Here is a 17,500-nt window from a genome sequence, read left to right as displayed (position 1 = left end):
GTTAAACGGTAGGGATTTCACTAGTTTAATTTTGTAAAAGGGTAGGGAAATCTGACTTTCCGGCTGTAAAAAAAAGCTGAAAGGGCTAATAGAAGAAATTTTTTATGGCTGTGAAAAGGTCGTGAAAATTTCCTGGTGTTGTGATTTATTCATATTTTATAGACATTGTATTTACAGCAGTTAAAGGGAATTCAACGTTATAAACTAGCTAGGGGTAGGAAAGGGGTATCATTTGTCAATGGAAGGTATACGAAAGGGATACTTTTCTTTCAAAAATGGTATATATAAGGATGAAGGGGTTGGAGCTCGGGGGGAAGCCTCTCCGGATAAAACTTTGTTGAGTACCCTCTCCCCGGGTCCTAGCCCACCTAAGATACGATATATCCAGAGTATGGATTTTACAGCAAAAATCCATTGTTAAGAAAAACATCTTAATCTTTAATCATCTTTAATTAACAGACGGCTTTGACGCCCCTACTGAAAGGCTCCCTTGGGTCGGTAACCATAAAAGACTGGTCCCTCGCCTCTAATGCATAGTTGGTGTCCATAACAACCTATCGGTCCCATCAACGAACTACCTCTAAATTGACTAAAAATTCAGCAAATTGTTTAGAAAGCAAGCATTTTTCGTGCTTGAGATCTTAAGAAACGGTCCAGATAAGAACGATAGCAACAACGGCAACGAACATGATGGAATGCAAAAAAGGTGCTAACTTTTCTATTGTCTGTACTTACTTCTGATTGGCTTAAACAGCAAAAGTTAACAAAACTTCATAAAGCAGTACACATATTCATCCTTACTTTCCAACCATCTTCCATATAACAAAATCTGGTCTCAGTTTGAATAACAAAGAAATCCTATGTGGGGAACATGTAAAATTGTAAACTTTTCTTCGCTATTGTTTTCAACTCTTGTGATTAGTCAAAATCTTTTAACACAAAAAAACACCCTTTCAAAGTGGAGTGTAAATGCATTTTATTGCGTAAACGGCCTTCATGTAGGTTCATGCATTCTCTGTGTAAAAATGAGAACATTCCTATGTGGGGAAAGCACCGTTGCCGCATAACAAAAGAAATTGCTATCCACCTTACCCGGATCATTACTTAATTTGTTATTGTTGTTGTTGTCTTTTTTTGTCGCCTGTATGATACGTTTTTGCGAAAACTTAATACATTTTGACTCAAAAATGGCTTGATCTTATATTCCTTTTGACTTCATCTCGCACTAATTATAATACTCGAACTAATTTCACTGAAATGTATCTGAGGGCCAGTGATTAAATGAACAGACCGAACCCCTCCCCCCTAGGGAAAAGCCTAACCGGGACTCTAGCCTCTCTCCGCTTCAGTTTGAGGAGAGGTATTTCCAGGTGATAGGGAATGGTAAATTAACGGTTTGATCCTACTCGACAAAACACTTCATGTTCCTTCGAGCATGGTGTGCCCTGGTTGCCAGCTATCTTAATGTTGCGGTCGAGATCGCTGATGTTACCGGGTCCCGTCTAGATCTCGTCGAGTCAGACTGGATATTCCAAAGATTCGAGGAAGAAAACCATTTTGCTTCCTAGGTCTTTCGATTAAGCATTAACTGTTCTATCTGACACCATTTTTAACTTTGAAAAGATCTCTCCAAATACGTTTGATGACCCCAGTGTTTACATTGTCCATCTCTTTGGCAATAACTTCAATGCTAATGACCTACCTCTATATTGCTAATAACAGAAGGGATTTGTTTGCATTGCCGAGTATAGTTCAAGTGCTCCTTTTTTCCCCATGATCAGGATTACATTCTTAAAAACGTTATATCGGTCGATTTCCCTTGTTTTAGAAAACGAAAGAGAGAAAAACGGGAAAAGCAGATAGAGCTGCTGTCTAACATGGATGAAGGCTTTGTCGACCAGGAAGCAGCAGGTCACTACATGAATGAGCCCATGTACTTCTATGAGATGCCCGTTGATGAAGGACTTGGACCTCTTCCCACAATACCTGTTCCTCCTTCACCTCCTCCTCCTCCACCTCCTCCACCACCACCTGGACGCGGGGCACCACCACCTGGCCCCGGATCAAACTATGAGGAAGTGGCGCCTCCACCTTCACCCCCCTCTGGAATGGCAAATACAACAGCGGCAGCAGCAGTAGCAGCGCCACCGCCTCCCCCTCCCCCACCGCCTCCGCCTCCCCCTCCCCCTGCAGCTCCCCGTCCAGTAACAGCTTCAACTAAAGGAAAAGGAAAAACTGGAAAGAAAAATGACACAAAGGGAGCGAAAGGAGGTCGAAAGGTTGGTTTATTAGTAACTGTTTCCTAAAGGCTTACGAATTAAAAAGGGTAATGTCTCATTAAGACACATGATCATCAGGATCAAGCTGTTTTGCGGTTTCAAGACCCTACCTACCACCACATTTGCATGGTGGAGCTGGTGCTTAAAGAGTGTTTTTGGGCTCAATTGGGCATATTATTAAGAGCGTTTTTACGTGACGTCACGGTGGCCATATTGGTGTTCCAAAACAATGAAACAGCGCCCATGTTGGTGTTCCAAACCATTCATGTAGGAGTTGAACTCTTTTCTTATATAATCGCTTCCTTTTGTTTTAATACATTTGTATAGATGCTTGCCACGTGAGTGAAACGCTATATTCCCGCGGCCTCTTTTTATATCATTATGACGTCTCCACTCACATGACCGAATTGAAATTGTTTGAACAAAGTTTCCCGGAAGTTTTTAGCAACTTTAAAAATTCAAATCCTCTGGGTCGAGACCAAAAATGGCCATTTTGTTTGGTCTTGAGTGTCTGGTCTCTCGTGATAATTTGTTCGATCAGTTAACGTTAAGTTCTTAAAGTTCCACAGTCCCCAAGTCTTGCTTTGCTCCAACGTTCGAGCAATAGCTCATGCATAACTCATAACTCGTGCAATCTACTTCTCGATCCTTGCTTTTATCAATAACGTCACGATGTATTATTAATATTACCATTATTATTATTATTATTATTATTATTATTATTATAACTGATTACTATTATTTATTATCATTATATTTAGGCTTCAGCTAAACGAAAAGCCATTGAAGATGCTTTGACTGGGGGGAAGCCAAAATCATTTGCAGAAGAAATGTCTACCGCACAGAGGTGAGTATGGTGCTCATCATGCTATTCGGTCACCGAATCACCACACTCGTCAGAGTCACAACCCTCTTCAGAGTCGCAACACTCGTAACAGTCACGGCATTCGTCAGGGCCACAACACTGATCGCAGTCACAACACTTGTGAGAATCAAGTTTTCGTTTTTTTTAAAGGTTAACATTACCTTCGGAACCATAGGACCACTGAATATTTTTCTTGTATATCTTACCATTAACAACCAGTAACGAGAGGAAGAAACGTATGTAGCTGTTCATATATCCTATTTGTATTAAACCAGCTATTTGAGGAATGTTACGAGCAGTTAAAATATTGATCATTCTTATTTCTTTTGTCGAGCAAGTCAGAATCTGTATGCCATTGTTATCAGTTTTATGTTTTTCCGGAGTTGCATCAATTAATGCGAGTGTTTGTATACCCTATCTGTATTAGCTGATCCAAAAGAAAACAAAATTAGGAATAAATAAAGAAACTAAAATAATTTTCAGCATAAACAAAACTGTGTTCATGGGTGGAAGCAATTAAAGCTCGCTCTAGGTGAGTGGTTTTAAGTGAACTAAAATAAGATTGTGAAAGGTTTGAACCCAGGAGTCATTTCAAAAGTAGATTGAGTTTGATCGTCCGGGTGAACGTAGTCCTGAATAGGACTGTTATTGTTGACAGTGACTGACGTTTCGACAACGTGTGCGGTAGTCATCTTCAGAGTCAAAGTGAGTTGTAGCACGTCAGTTGATGGTATTATACTCTGGTTAATGACAGACAGAACGCGGACATACAGTCCACTAAGGAGATCGAAGAAAATGGTAAGATACCTTTTCTAGACTGCTTGGTCACTCGCGACAACAACAAACTAAAAACGACTATTTAAAGAAAACCGACACATACCGACCGATTATTAGACCACTCTTCGTACAACCCCACCTCTCACAAGGCTACTACTATCCGGACTCTGACGACGAGCGCAACTAGTTTGCGACTCACCTGACAGCCTACAAGGTGAGACTGATTGTCTTAACAACGTTTTTAGTAAGAACAATTACAACACGGACTTTGTTACGTTCTGTTAGACGGAACACTTACAGTGACAGTGATTCCAACACTCAGACCAACTCTGGCCCTGTCACAACAGCGACCATACCGTACATCATAGGGACCTCTGAAACTATTGATCGTAAATTACAACCTTACAATATACGTGTTGCACACAAACCGATAACCACTTTACGGCGACTACTTACTAATGTCAAGGACAAAGACAAACCGGAGGACAGACAGGGAGTAGTATACACGATCAAATGCTGCGACTGCCAGGCTTCTTACATTGGTGAAACCGGCAGAAACCTAAGTACGCGACTGACCGAGCACAAACGAGCGACGAAGAATGGTGACGTCAACAATCACATTGCTGAGCACCATTTACAGACGAAACGTCAAATTGACTGAGACTCTGCGACATGTATAACGTATTCTACCTACTACTATCAACGTCTTACTTTAAGAAAGCTTGTTTACTAACTTTCAACAAACGCCACTGAATCGTAGCCATCAGTTACCAGCGCCGTACAAACGACTTATTGACGAGATCAAGCAAAACTAACTACGAGAGAACGACTGGAGAACTGACAATTTGACTAACAATAGACGACCGATTAACTGTGACAATAGACGGATCGAAACGCACCAATCACTGATTACGAGTCTTCATAGCCAATAACATCACGGCTTTACTGACAGACGACCAATAACATCGGGACGTAATTGACCAATCAGATCAATAACCAGAGTATATTACCGTCAACTGACGTAATACAACTCACTTTGACTCTGAAGAAGACTATTGCACAGGTTGTCGAAACGTCAGTCACTGTCAACAACAACAGTCCTATTCAGGACTACGTTCACCCGGACGATCAAACTCAGTCTACTTTTGAAATGACTTGTGGGTTCAAACCTTTCACAATCTTATTTTAGTTCACTTAAAACCACTCACCTAGAGCGAGCTTTAATTGCTTCCACCCATGAACACGGTTTTGTTTATGCCGAAAGCATAAACAAAAATGCAAAAGTAAAGTTGTTCTTGAGCGCGGGAAAATGCACCGGAACGAGTCAAGAATGCTGTGGATTTTATGTTGTAGAATGCTTAACAAAATGGCAGATGTTCTGTCAAAACAGCTCACGTTCGATATATTTAAATCCTAACATGACTCCGTGGCTTTCTTGTCATTTTTCTATAATTAGTTTGATTTTCTTTGTGCTGAAGTCTCCCCGGGGAATTGCGAGTCAACGCAGTCTTGAAAAATTTGCAATTTTGTCCCTAAAGCCTCGGAGTCATGATAGAATTCTAGTATATAGAACGTGGGCTAAAAAGCAACAAGAAGTTATTTTTTTATATAAACTAATTAAAGGAAAGTGCGTCTGTAGGAATTACTTTAGACACAAAGGAAAACGACTTTATGATAAAAAATGTTTTTCCTGACGTGACTTATGGAAAATGATGCTTTTGTTCACAGTATAATTTCCTCAGGCCCTCAGATACATGTGATGGGTTCCGAGTCAAGCTTCTACTCAGATAACGATTACTGAGGTGAGAGAGAACGTCAAACATTTTTATTTACCAGGTTAGAGATTGGTTTTAAAATAGTTTCAAAAACACTAGTGCGAAGTCCGCAAGCCTGTGAGTTTAGACCTTCAAAAATAACTTTTTTAGCGTAAAATAGAAGGGAACAAAGAAAAATTGTGTTACCTGTAAAAAATAATCGCGGACACAGACTCAAAGCTCTCTTGTAAAGTATATTAAAGAGGAAACTTGGAGGAGAATAGCCTCATGCTCGCGGAGCCGAGCAGTATACGTGTTATTTAATGCTAAGGGATCCGGACTTGCAATTTAGAGGCTAAGTTTTATGTATTCGCTCGGTCCCACCAGCCTTTTTACAGTAATGAAATGCTGCTGAGAGTAATTAGGAATCGAGGGTAAAATAAATTAACTTAAGTTTATTGTAGAAGGGTCAGACTTTGCAGCTCGACTAAAGAATTGCCGCTCATGAATTGGTTGCCGGGCTTGAACCAGGGCACACCTCAAAGTAGTATTGTTATGTCCAGAAATGTACTTTAACTTGCGCGCTATAGTTCATTGATCTTCTCAGGCATTCACGGTCAAAACATTTCGGTGACTTAGCTAGGACACAAAACTTGCTCGGACTCCCTGTTTGACCCGCACTTACACGCCGCGCGGAGAATAAGTTAAGGCCAAGAGACTAGGTAATACGTCAGTGGGCTTCATCTTTTTTATGATTGATATCATTAAGTGTCTCCTTCTCCTGAAAATCACTTAAACGCAAGCATTGCTGTGAACAAGGCTTTGGGTGACAAAATACAGTGATTTGTATGAATTTGGAAATTTCAAATAATATAATTGTATTTTCGAATTACCCATGCAAGATCCGAGTTATGTCCACTTCTGGATAAGAGCGAAAGTTTCGATCAGCCTCGTACTCCAAGGCAAGGTTGAGTTTTAATATTTCTACCGAAACATTTTAACTCTGAAAAATTTGATTGTTGTTGTTGTTTTCTTTCAGAGTTGCTACTTTTTGTTCGACGAAAGTGTTTATCAAGCACCTTGATGTGTACATGTATTGTAACCGTTCTTGGTTTCTAAAAATCCTATATGCCTTATATTTTTCTTCTGTACCATATATTACACTAATGGTTATTCAGATTTTTATAACAAAAATCAACAGAATTTTGAAACGCACGTGGACTTCCTTTTTTCTTATTGTTTTGTCCATCGATCCGCAAGAAATGACCACTCCCTGTATTTGTAATAACTGTATTTCTGGCGTCATCTGTTCTCCAGCTGATCTAAGGTCAATGAGTTTAAATTGATGAGATTTAATATGGGAATTTGACACTGTTTTTCATTATCGACTATAATGCACTGGTGTACAAAGAGAATGGCAATAAAAAATTCATTTCACGAAACGAGTCTCAGTTATTGGGTTACGAACTTTCTAGACCTAATGGGCTGGTCAATGAAATGAGCGACGTTTATCCACCAAAGTCCTGCATCCATTCATCATATGGCTTATATCATCGTTTTGCTATCAGTTGGGAAGAGGGAAAATAAAGCCTATGGTGCCAGATGATGCATGGATAGAACGAGGTAACACGAAAAAAAACAACAACAGGCAAACAAACAAATAACAACAAAAATCTAAAAAAAAAACAATAAACAAGCAAACAAGTGTTTCAGTCTCATGAAATATATGACATTCTGTTTTTGACGTTCCTAATTTCTCAGTTCTCACCACCATAGCCCCTCCATTCGACATGTAAACCATACATGATACGCTATAAGCTCTGGCCAGCGCTAGCGCTCGAAGTAGGTGACCCTAATTACTTTCCTTCTTCCTTTAACATTGAAAATAAGAAAAACATTCTAAGTTAGGACCGAGGACGATTCTCGAACAAAGGCGCTGTAACTTTTCGGGTCCCGAAGCAAATTTTGAAATCAAAACCTGTTGAATGTTAGCACATCTCCTAGCTCATAAACCTGTCAGTCAATTTTGCTTCGTTGACTTATACTTTCATTGTATCATTTTCAAAATTAAACACAGAACAGCTTTTCGGGCCCGAGAAGTTATCGGGACCTTTGAGTAACGGACCCCACGTGTGTCATTAATTTCACGGGTTGGTTCAAGTCCTCTTCATAACTTCGGGAGTTCTCGCGTTTTTCTGGCGCACGGCGTCTGGGGATGAGAAAGCCCGTCCCAGACTTTCCTCGGAATTTGTAGCATTGGAACCTTCAAGATGGCGGATCTGTGTGATGTTTTACTGTTATTTGTGACTTGTATCCATCTACTCGTTTGTCCATTCACCAAAGTAGAAGAGAGCTTTAACATGCAAGCAACGCACGATCTCTTGTATCACAGAGGCAACATTAGCAAGGTACGGTACTTCAATTACGATCGCCTGGTAGCGATCTCAATTTCCAAGCGAAAGTCTCCTAGAGTACTAAGATTTATTAAGCTTCGTGTAGGAGCGCTTTGTTCATGTAACTGCAGAGTAGATGCATTTTGCAAATTGGAACTCTGAAAAATACGATGGAATAGAGAATTAAATCTGGAGTACAATAAAAAAGTGTTCTTATTAACCTTACTGCTGTGTGAGTCATTCCATTTTTATCCGTAACCCTCGCCCACCACCAACCGAAGCTGGAATCCGAACTCTAAATTTTTTTTGTTGGCGCCCCTTGAAAACTGAAGGGTATAAATTTTGTTGGCTTTATTAATGAAAAATTCTGAACTCCACTTTTCAAAAACCTGTCATTCTTAGGAGGGGGGAAATTGTGGGATGGTGGGAGGGGGGTGGACACATTAAAATTGGAATGTCCCAGTTAATTCTCTGTTCCATCACTTGCTTCATACATTGTAGTGCTACAAGCGTAAGGTATGACATTATATTACGTAACCCTAAAATAAAAAAAAATGACTACTAGCTAGGTTATGCCTATATTTTTTGCTCCTTTTATTGTCATAATTATTGTTTAATTTTAGACCATTTTTAAGCAACAAGCTTTAGTTAATTTTTGTGTGTTTTCTATTTCTTTTTTAGTATGATCACTTGGAGTTTCCTGGTGTTGTCCCTCGCACTTTTCTTGGTCCTATTGTGGTTTCATCACTCGCATATCCAGTGATTACAGGTCTTAATGTAGCTGGTGCATCAAAACTGTGGTCACAGATTGTAGGTATAATTATACATATTAATATTTGGTCAGGTAGTAGATTATCCTGAGAGCAGAGTCCCTTCGTCTTCCTCTTCCTGACTTATCAAGGAAAATCTAAATTCCACTGATACCAAATATTTAGCAATTGTTAGTGGATGAGGACACATAATGTCATTTTTCCACATCATACGATACAGAATGCATTTAAAGGGCCACAATGGGATGTATGATCAGGGCTCCAAAAAAAAAATTGAATTCCAGCTTGTCCTTTGGGCAAGCAGCTCTCTCATTTTTCTTGCCTTGGGCCACTTCTTGCTCGTTTTAGTTAATGATTAAGTTAAATTTAGATGACTTGCTTAGACCCTTGCCTTTGGCCAAGTGAATTTAAAAGTTATATGCCCTGGAAGAAAATCTGCGTGTCCCGGACGACTGGATGGGACTTTTTTCGAGCCCTGATGATAAGATACATACTGTGAAGGACTGGACTTACAGTTTCCACTACTAGTTGGGGGTGCAAAAACTCTTCAGCTGGCAAATGACAAATATTAGTAGTTATGCATTTGTGTACCATCTTGTCTGCCATCTTTATTAAGGAAAGATGCTAAGCAGGGATGGTTTGCTTTTTCATTTTGTCTCCACCATAAGATGGCCTTACAATGGCTAAATGGAGAGTTTAAGACATTGATTTAGTTTAAGTTTTTGGAGATAAATATAGAGCAATTTAGAGTCACATTTATGACAAAATATGGCCAACAGGAATAATTACAATATCTACACAGGGCTTCTGATAGGTTGAGGAAAAAAAGTCAAATTTCGCGGGATTTTTAGGGCCAGATTCACGGAAAAAAGGGCTGATTTCACGGGAATTTTCAGGGCCAACTTCGCCAAAAAGTAATCAGTAAAAAATGGCCAATTTCATGGTTGTTTTCAGGGCAAATTTTGCTAGGAATCGATTGGTTTTGCGCTGATCAGACCAGCGATTCAAAAGTTTTTCTAACAGAGGTCGTCATTTGCTCTTTCAACAACAATACGTTCCAGAAATGAGCCAATGGGAAAACTTTTAACATCATGGCTGGTTCCCAGTTTTTCGCAACATAATCTATGCCTGATAGTTTCGGGACGTTGTTTGCACGTTTCAGTGACAAAGTTTCAAGATGAATTTGCAAGTTTACGGCAAGTAAATAGCCCCAATAGCTGAGCTAAGTTTGAAATATGTTGTACAGACATGTATTTGATAAGATTTCTACCGAATTTCGTGGTATTTTGTGTATTATTGTGACTTTTGCAGGATTTCGCAGATATACCTGAATTTCACGGCTCTGCGACAGCGCGAAATATTGGAAGCCCTGTATACAACAAGACCAAGCGTTTCCTTTACTTACCTAGGCTGCAAAGATCCTTATTTAGGCAAAATCAGTCAAACATCAGTCTAGAAGTAGAGTGTAACCATTATTTCCCCTTCTTTTCAGTCCGTTTTTCTCTAGGTGTGATCTCTCTGTTTGCCTTTTCAAAGTTCAGAAGCTCAATCTCACTTACATTTGGTTCAGATGTTGGAGTTTTCTTAGCACTGATAACTGCCTCTCAGTTTCACTTGTTATTTTATTTATCAAGACCACTACCAAACACATTTGCCCTTGTATTAGGTAAGTAATATACTACTAATTTTATTAACCAAGATTGAGTTTCATTACAGGGAAATCTCAGACCAAACCCTTGAGTGAGATCAATACATCAAGGCTGAGGTCTGAGATTTCCCTGTAATGACCAAACCACCGAGGGTAATAAGTTACTTATTATATGGCCTTTTTATTATGGACCTGAGCCTGCGGTCAATTAAAGCTAACAACTGGCCAGTGGATAACTTTAAAAAACACATCACCTCAATGGGTCGTACACTTGAGCCAGTGATACAGTCAGGTGACACTGGTCAGCGAATGCCCTTTTTGACAGCTGTCAATTAACTATAACATGGATGTCCATAAGGATGTCCACCATCAAGTTAAACACAGATTGTATATCCCTTGAACAGATAGCTAGTAATGCCCAGTCATTACAAGAAAATAATACGTGGTCATTCCAAAAAAGAAAAGCCAGTAAGAGAGCGTACTACATGTATTTTACCCATATAATAAAGAATTTTAATATTCAGACTGTCTAATTTACAAATCAACAACAATTTTCCATGATCTGACTACTTTTATGAAGACCTCAAAATGTTCAAAACTCAAGTGGAATCACGAGCTTCAAGCGAGTGTTTTCACTGTAAAGGTTTGAACATTTTGATATCACTTCTATGGTCATTATGAGAGTGGTTGCAGAGAGAGTATTGACTATATATATATTCGGTCATTTTTTCTCCTTTGTAGTTCTTTTCGCTTTCTGGTTTTGGCTTGATCAACACCATTCAAAGTTTATCTGGACATCAGCATTTGCTATCATCATCTTCAGATCAGAGCTTTGCATTTTGTTGGGACTGATTTTCTTCCTGGAGCTTGCTACTAGACGAGTATCTCTGCTAACAGGAATCTTGCATTCTGCTTTAGCAGGAATAAGTGCAGTAGGTACTAAAAGCTTTGGCATATCATTTTTTGGCTTACCTTATTCAGTTTGCCATTTTGTAGAGAATTGCATATGATACAGGTGAACTGTATTTACTTGATTAAATGCTTTCGTCATATATTATATTAAGGCCACAGATGGAAGCAAAGTTACCAAAAAACACTACTCTTAAAAAAATGTTGCACCTAATCAGAAGAATGTGGAGTTATTTGAAGGATTAAATAAGATTAAAAGACAACTGTTTAGAAAAGTTTGGTACAACTAGGTATTCTATCAGAGGCCAAACAATAATGATTGTAAAAATGTCTCTGTTTTACATATTTACAATGATTCCTCGTAATATTATTGTCGGTGATTTATAATTTCGAAATAAACAAACCACATGCTGGAATAAACGTAACCCTTGAATAAATCCCATGTCTAAAAAGCCAAAAAGTTGATAAACACCTCTGCACTTAATCAAGTAATGCTCAATAGTTATTCCAACAAATACCTGCTTGGAATTGATTGAGCTATGAATGCAATACTTGCTTTTTAGTGGATGCATCCATAATTAACTTTATATGCATTATGTAAGTTTGAGCTGAGTTTGATCATTGTACTATTACATGCGAAATTTCTGCAATTTGATTGGCTTACAGCAGTCGTATTTCAGGTTAATTTGAAATACCTACATGTGAAAAATACAAACCTTTTGCGGGTAGTAGTATAAACAAATAAAAGCATGACTTGTACGTGAAATTCGGCATAAATACCACTTGTGATATTTCAAAATTGTCACAAATTTCACTTGCCTAAAGGTTTTTTTTGAAAATACGTTTAACAATTGTGAAATATCACTTACGGTATTTATGCCAAATATGCTAAAAATCATGCTGTTACCTGTACAAATTGACAAAAACGACTTATTTTGTTTTAGCTTTGACTTTTTGTGTGGATTCAGTGTTCTGGAAAAGATACCTGTGGCCAGAAGGGGAGGTCTTATGGTATAACACAGTTCTTAACAAAAGCTCCAGTTGGGGAGTATCCTTTTAAATTTTAACAAGAAATAGCATTAAATAATGCAGTCTGCAGCATGACTGTGCAGGACTGTGCAAATCATGAGCATGTTTTATGAGGTTATAAAGTATTAAGTCAGAAGTGAAGGAAATCATTTTTTTGTAAAGACCTTTTTTGTTTGTTTATGGTTTTACAGTACAGGTGTATTTAAACAAGATTTTTTGACACACTGACAGAACAAGAAATGTCCGAAAGAAAAATGGTGGCTTGTCCATTCGACAATTGTTGTTTCGCTAACGTCCATTTTGCCTGCCAATGTCTTAAGTGGTTTGGCTTATGACACGAAGTGAGCACCACACATATATTTACCTGATTCTTTTAGCCGTGACACCGACAAAAAAGTCCCATACACACGCGTATACCACTTTAAGCTTTATACCACTTTTGTTTAAGCTGCAAATCAGGTTAATGAAGGTGGGGAACTGTCCTAACACGTTAGCCAAACGACTTAAGATGTTAGCAAAGAGAAGGTTAACAAAACGACTGTTAATTGAAAAGCATATAAATACTCTGAGGTTGTATGGTTCTCTTTTCTATTTTGTTTTTGTTTTATTTCTTTTTTTACGGTACCTTTAAAAAGAATTACTGAAGTTTGGATAGCATAGCCCAAGATACCCCTTTGCTTGAAAAAAGAAAAGAAGTAAACAAAAAGATAGAAATCTACCATTTTGGACCCCGTTGTTCCTTGATCACATCTCAGACATCTCCATTCCTTTGGTACTTCTACTCAGTCCTCCCCAGATGTTTACTCTTTGCTCTTGTCCTAGTCCCTCTCGGCCTCTGGCGAGACCGGAGGACCTGGACACTAGCAGCTCCTTCCGTTGCCTTTGTGTTTCTTTATTCATTTCTTCCACATAAGGAGCTTCGATTTATCATCTATGTCATTCCTGTGCTCAATGCAGTGGCAGCATGTGGAATGAGCTTTATGTAAGTGCTGTTAATGAATACCATCTTTAATTGGCATCATTAAAATAAGGAACCAGCCCTACTGTCAATCATCAAATAGATGCTAGGAGTACCTATTTAATTTTGGGTGCCAAAGAGGGGGCGTTTAATAGCAAGGAGGCATTTAAAGGCGTGAGACATTTATTCTCATATTAAATTGTACACAGTTTCCAAAAAAACTAATATGCTTTTGATAGGCGAATGAATTACTAGAGAGATTATTAGAGAGGGGCATCTTTTACAAACTCAAAAGTGTAGGGGGGTATTAGACAAGAGGCGTTCATTATAGAGCTAGAGGGCGTTTATTAGATCATTTACCTGTTGGAAGAAATCTTGTGAGGTAGAACGAAATGTAAGCTGACAGTTGTGTGCAAAATTTGCTTTTTGCGTTGCTTTGCTGTTGAAGGCCCCGTCTTAGCTACCTGAAAACTGGTTACATGTACCTGTAGGCAATAAGCTAGTAGTTGTTCTTGTGGAAAGCATGGCTGAAGGTTTTTTTTCTGTTTCGGAATTTATTCTATGGAAAATCCTGGTGGTGGCTTCTTATCTTACATTCTGGGTGTCCACCCTGTGGAAGCTTAATGTTAATGCTTGTGTAATTTTCTCATGTTTTCTATTTATGTTTCCTTTAAAAAGATTGCTCATTGAACATGTTGATTGATTTTCAGATACAAGAATGAAGCTAAATGGAAGCCATTTCTGTCTGTTCTGGTAAAATTTGTCACTGTGGGGGGACTGCTGGGGAACTGCTTGGTCAGTGGTTTATTGCTGTTTATCTCCCATCATAACTACCCTGGAGGAGTAGCTTTTCAAAGGCTTCACGCACTCCTAGATAATCAAACAGGTAGAGAGTATTGCTTTCACTGACACAGCTGTTGGATTAACGCGTACACATTACCACCCACATTACGGGGAACGTCCTTTTTAGGGACGTTACGATCTGACAACGACCACGCCAGTGAAAACGTCGTTGAAAAATATACCCCGCATCCTTTCAAACGTTTTTCGCGATTTTTGTAAGTCGTGTAGTTACTTAAAAGTAGTGAAATTAGGTTGGAGCTGAGGAAGGGGACAGCGTTCGAGCGCAGACTGAGATAGTAACATTTATCGCCATGCTGCAAGGTTTCTATTGGTCAATAACTTCAAAATGATAGGAATGCTATTGAATGTTGTGCACAGTCAGGTCCAAAAAAGTGAACAAAAACCTATAACAAAGGGTTTCCCAACCTTTCTACGTAAATTAACTATGTTCACACACATCGGTCATCGTGACGGAACTGTTGGCCGAGAGGGTTTGGTGAACTAAATCCCATTCCTCGGTCCCACGTATTCCCTTCCCGTCCTGTTCACATGACACCAAAGTGTGGCACGGAACCTTTCCGATATGTGACGCTCTACTTTAGAGGTAGACGCGGCACAGCTTTGCCCCGTCACTAGGAGGCAGTGTGGCCGAGCGGTTAGAGCGCTGGACTTTTAATTCGGAAGTCCCGAGTTCAAGTCCCGCGCTGGCCACTTGCTGGATTTGTTCACGGTAGTCCTGGTTTGCCTCCGACCAGTTGGGATTCTCAACCCTGTTAAGTTCAATTTGAATTATTTGTTTCAGGCATTTGCTCGGCCCCACTAACATTAGTGCTATAAACACTGCGGAGGGTAAATAACGGAATTATTGTTATTATTATTATTATTATTATTATTATTAATCTCCTATACTTTAGGAGGTTTTTATCACAGGGTGCATTCCATAAGTAAGCAGAGTCCTTTTTTGTTTTCCTCAGAGGCTTGTCGTGTCCACATTTCTGTTGCTGCTGCTCAAACTGGAGTTTCTCGGTTTGGCGAAGTGAATCCTTCCTGGAGGTGAGCAACCCTCTACGCTTACCGGGGATAGTTTTGTGGAAAGGAGATAAACTTTTACACACGCGCGCGAATGTTGCAAGGATGCCGTCTAATTGCAACTTACAGTCTTACTCTTGTTTTTTTACACCAGCTTAGTCTTTTCACTGTTCGTTCTAAGGCAGTTCAGTCATGTCTAATACTTTCGACATGTTACGAGTGGAAAATTTATACGTTTTACAGCTCGTACGACTGGACAAGTTGTGTCCACTCGACAGATAGAGTTGTCGAGTCAAAATGCATGGCTTTGGTTCACTCAAGCTTCCGCGTCGAAAGTTGTCTAGTCGTACTATCTGTACTCAGCCTGAGCTGTACTTGTGGACAAAATTATTGTTGACAAGACAAAATAACTTGACAAGTGTTCAAATGCATCTCATTAGCAAAAACAATAACGTGGCAGCAAAACCCTTTTTGCTACGATTACAAGTTGAACTTTCTCAGTGTTGGTTGAAGGTGTTCTCAAATAAACACCGCAGAAAAGGAAAAGTTCAATTACTTTTTGTCATTTTGGGTCATTCTTTTACCCGCGAGTGGAGACTGGAGAATTAAGTACATGGCCGTACAGTCCTGCTTTTCAGTATTACAATACGATTTTCAGTATTGTTTGCCTCCGTCTCTTGGATGGTGGTCTATCTTTAGATCCTTGCCGCTGCGACCGTTCAATATTCGATCGCTGTACTTTCTTTTTCAGGCATCCTAGCAGTTGCAGCTGTCACCCCGTAGCAATCATAACACATTTGGGAGCTTAAGCAACAATCACGGCGTCGGTTAGAAAAACGTCACTTAAAAAGTGAATGCTCGCTGCTTTAAACTTTATGACGCTTGTTCCATATCGTCCAATTCATCAAATGTTGGCAAATGTTTTTTGAGTTGAATTCTAAAGGACTGTATCACTGTTCAGGAGAAGAAAAAGAAAGTTGTTGTCTTCTGTTCCCGTCCTTAACAAACGTGAATTTAGGCACTTTCACGTTGTAGTCTTGCAAAGACGGCGAAGAAATGTACAAAAAAGCGTGATGCACGTGCAAAGTTGTTTTGCTAATCTAAACCGATTGCTTTTTCATTATGGAGCTTAAGCAACGAAGACGGCGACGGCTACGAAAACGTCACTTAAAAAGTGAATCCGCGCTGCCTCAAACTTTATCGCGCTTATTCCATCTCGTTTAGTCCGTCAAATGTTGGCAAATTTCGTTGGAGTTGAATTCTAAAGGATTGTATCAAAGTTCAGGATTAAGAAAAAGAAAATTGTTGTTTTGTGTTCCTGCCCTAGACTAAACGTGAAATTAGGCACTTTCACGTTGTAGTCGTGCAACGACGGCTATAAGAAATGTACAAAAAACGTGTTGCACGTGCAAAGTTGTTACTTTGCCAATCTAAACCTATTGGTTTTTTGCCGTTCTCGTTGCTGTCGCCGTTGCTTAAGCTCCCTATTGTATCACACGGAAACAAGCCTTTACGGAAGCTTTAACTGTAGTGACTTTTCACAGATATTTCAAGACAGAAGATCTACCCGATGACAGCCCTGAAATGTTGGGATTCACTCATCTCCTTACTGAGCCACCATGTGACAAAATGAAGCGATCGCACTTACTTCTCGACACTGTAAATGGTTTTGATAGGATTAGTTTGGATTTTAAACGTTTTCCTTTCTTTGCTTTGGTATTAGCTCCTAAAATTTGTATTCAAGAGAAGCGGGGATGGGAAAAAAGCGACAAGAGGAGGAGCTAGTTGTTTGAATCCTATATCGCAGCATAGAGTGCATTTTTATAAATATTACTTAATGTACCATTCTCGGAGACCCAGGGGCCGTTAGTCGGGTCGATAAAATGTTCGTGGTGAAAGTTTTCTGTAAGATCGAGACGAGCTCGTCTCGGTCTCACAGAAAACTTTCACCACGAACATTTTGTCGACCCGACTAACTGGCCCTGGGTCTCCGAGGATGCTAATATACTATCCACACTAAAAAGTCAACACTGCGGACTTCTTATATACTAGAAAAATATTGTGTGTCATTATCTGGCAAGTAATTCTCAAGGCTGAATGAAGCATTCTGATTGGCTGTTTTACGATTAGGATCTTACATTACGGCCCTTAATTACGGAAACTGCTCTTTATTGGCATATTTTTGTTGCTCCTCGTGAAAGATCGAAACCAAAAAAAATAAATAATATTTTTGATTACTGGAAACG

At 39.3% G+C, this 17,500-nt stretch overlaps 2 protein-coding genes across 2 annotated transcripts in view; both read left to right on the top strand.

The window, feature by feature from the left end:
• The window catches only part of LOC140922371 (uncharacterized), an 8,145-nt gene extending 4,826 nt beyond the window's left edge, over positions 1-3,319 (top strand). The window contains exons 6-8 of the mRNA XM_073372361.1: positions 1,829-2,279; positions 3,041-3,126; positions 3,295-3,319. Coding sequence (XP_073228462.1) covers positions 1,829-2,279; positions 3,041-3,126; positions 3,295-3,319 — 562 coding nt within the window. The remainder of the gene's footprint in view (positions 1-1,828; positions 2,280-3,040; positions 3,127-3,294) is intronic.
• Positions 3,320-7,942: 4,623 nt separating this feature from the next.
• LOC140922945 (dol-P-Man:Man(7)GlcNAc(2)-PP-Dol alpha-1,6-mannosyltransferase-like) lies at positions 7,943-17,090 on the top strand. The gene is made up of 9 exons (XM_073372994.1): positions 7,943-8,083; positions 8,750-8,882; positions 10,331-10,504; positions 11,228-11,422; positions 12,340-12,443; positions 13,180-13,406; positions 14,093-14,268; positions 15,200-15,278; positions 16,799-17,090. The coding sequence occupies exons 1-9, from the start codon at positions 7,946-7,948 to the stop codon at positions 17,037-17,039; spliced, it is 1,467 nt and encodes a 488-aa protein (XP_073229095.1). The 5' UTR covers positions 7,943-7,945; the 3' UTR covers positions 17,040-17,090.
• The last annotated feature ends 410 nt before the right edge of the window (positions 17,091-17,500 follow it).

This window comes from Porites lutea, chromosome 13 (genome assembly GCF_958299795.1).
Source record: "Porites lutea chromosome 13, jaPorLute2.1, whole genome shotgun sequence".
Classification (NCBI taxonomy): domain Eukaryota; kingdom Metazoa; phylum Cnidaria; class Anthozoa; order Scleractinia; family Poritidae; genus Porites; species Porites lutea.
This window is presented reverse-complemented; position numbering and strand designations above follow the sequence as displayed.

What these genes read in the sequence shown, in the direction of transcription:
- LOC140922945 (XM_073372994.1), top strand. Translation starts at nt 7,946, where the DNA reads ATGGCGGATCTGTGTGATGTTTTACTGTTATTTGTGACTTGTATCCAT. An exon ending in ACAAAAGCTCCAGTTGGGGA is followed by an intron (nt 12,444 to 13,179) that starts GTATCCTTTTAA and finishes ATCACATCTCAG; the next exon opens with ACATCTCCATTCCTTTGGTA. An exon ending in GAAGTGAATCCTTCCTGGAG is followed by an intron (nt 15,279 to 16,798) that starts GTGAGCAACCCT and finishes GACTTTTCACAG; the next exon opens with ATATTTCAAGACAGAAGATC.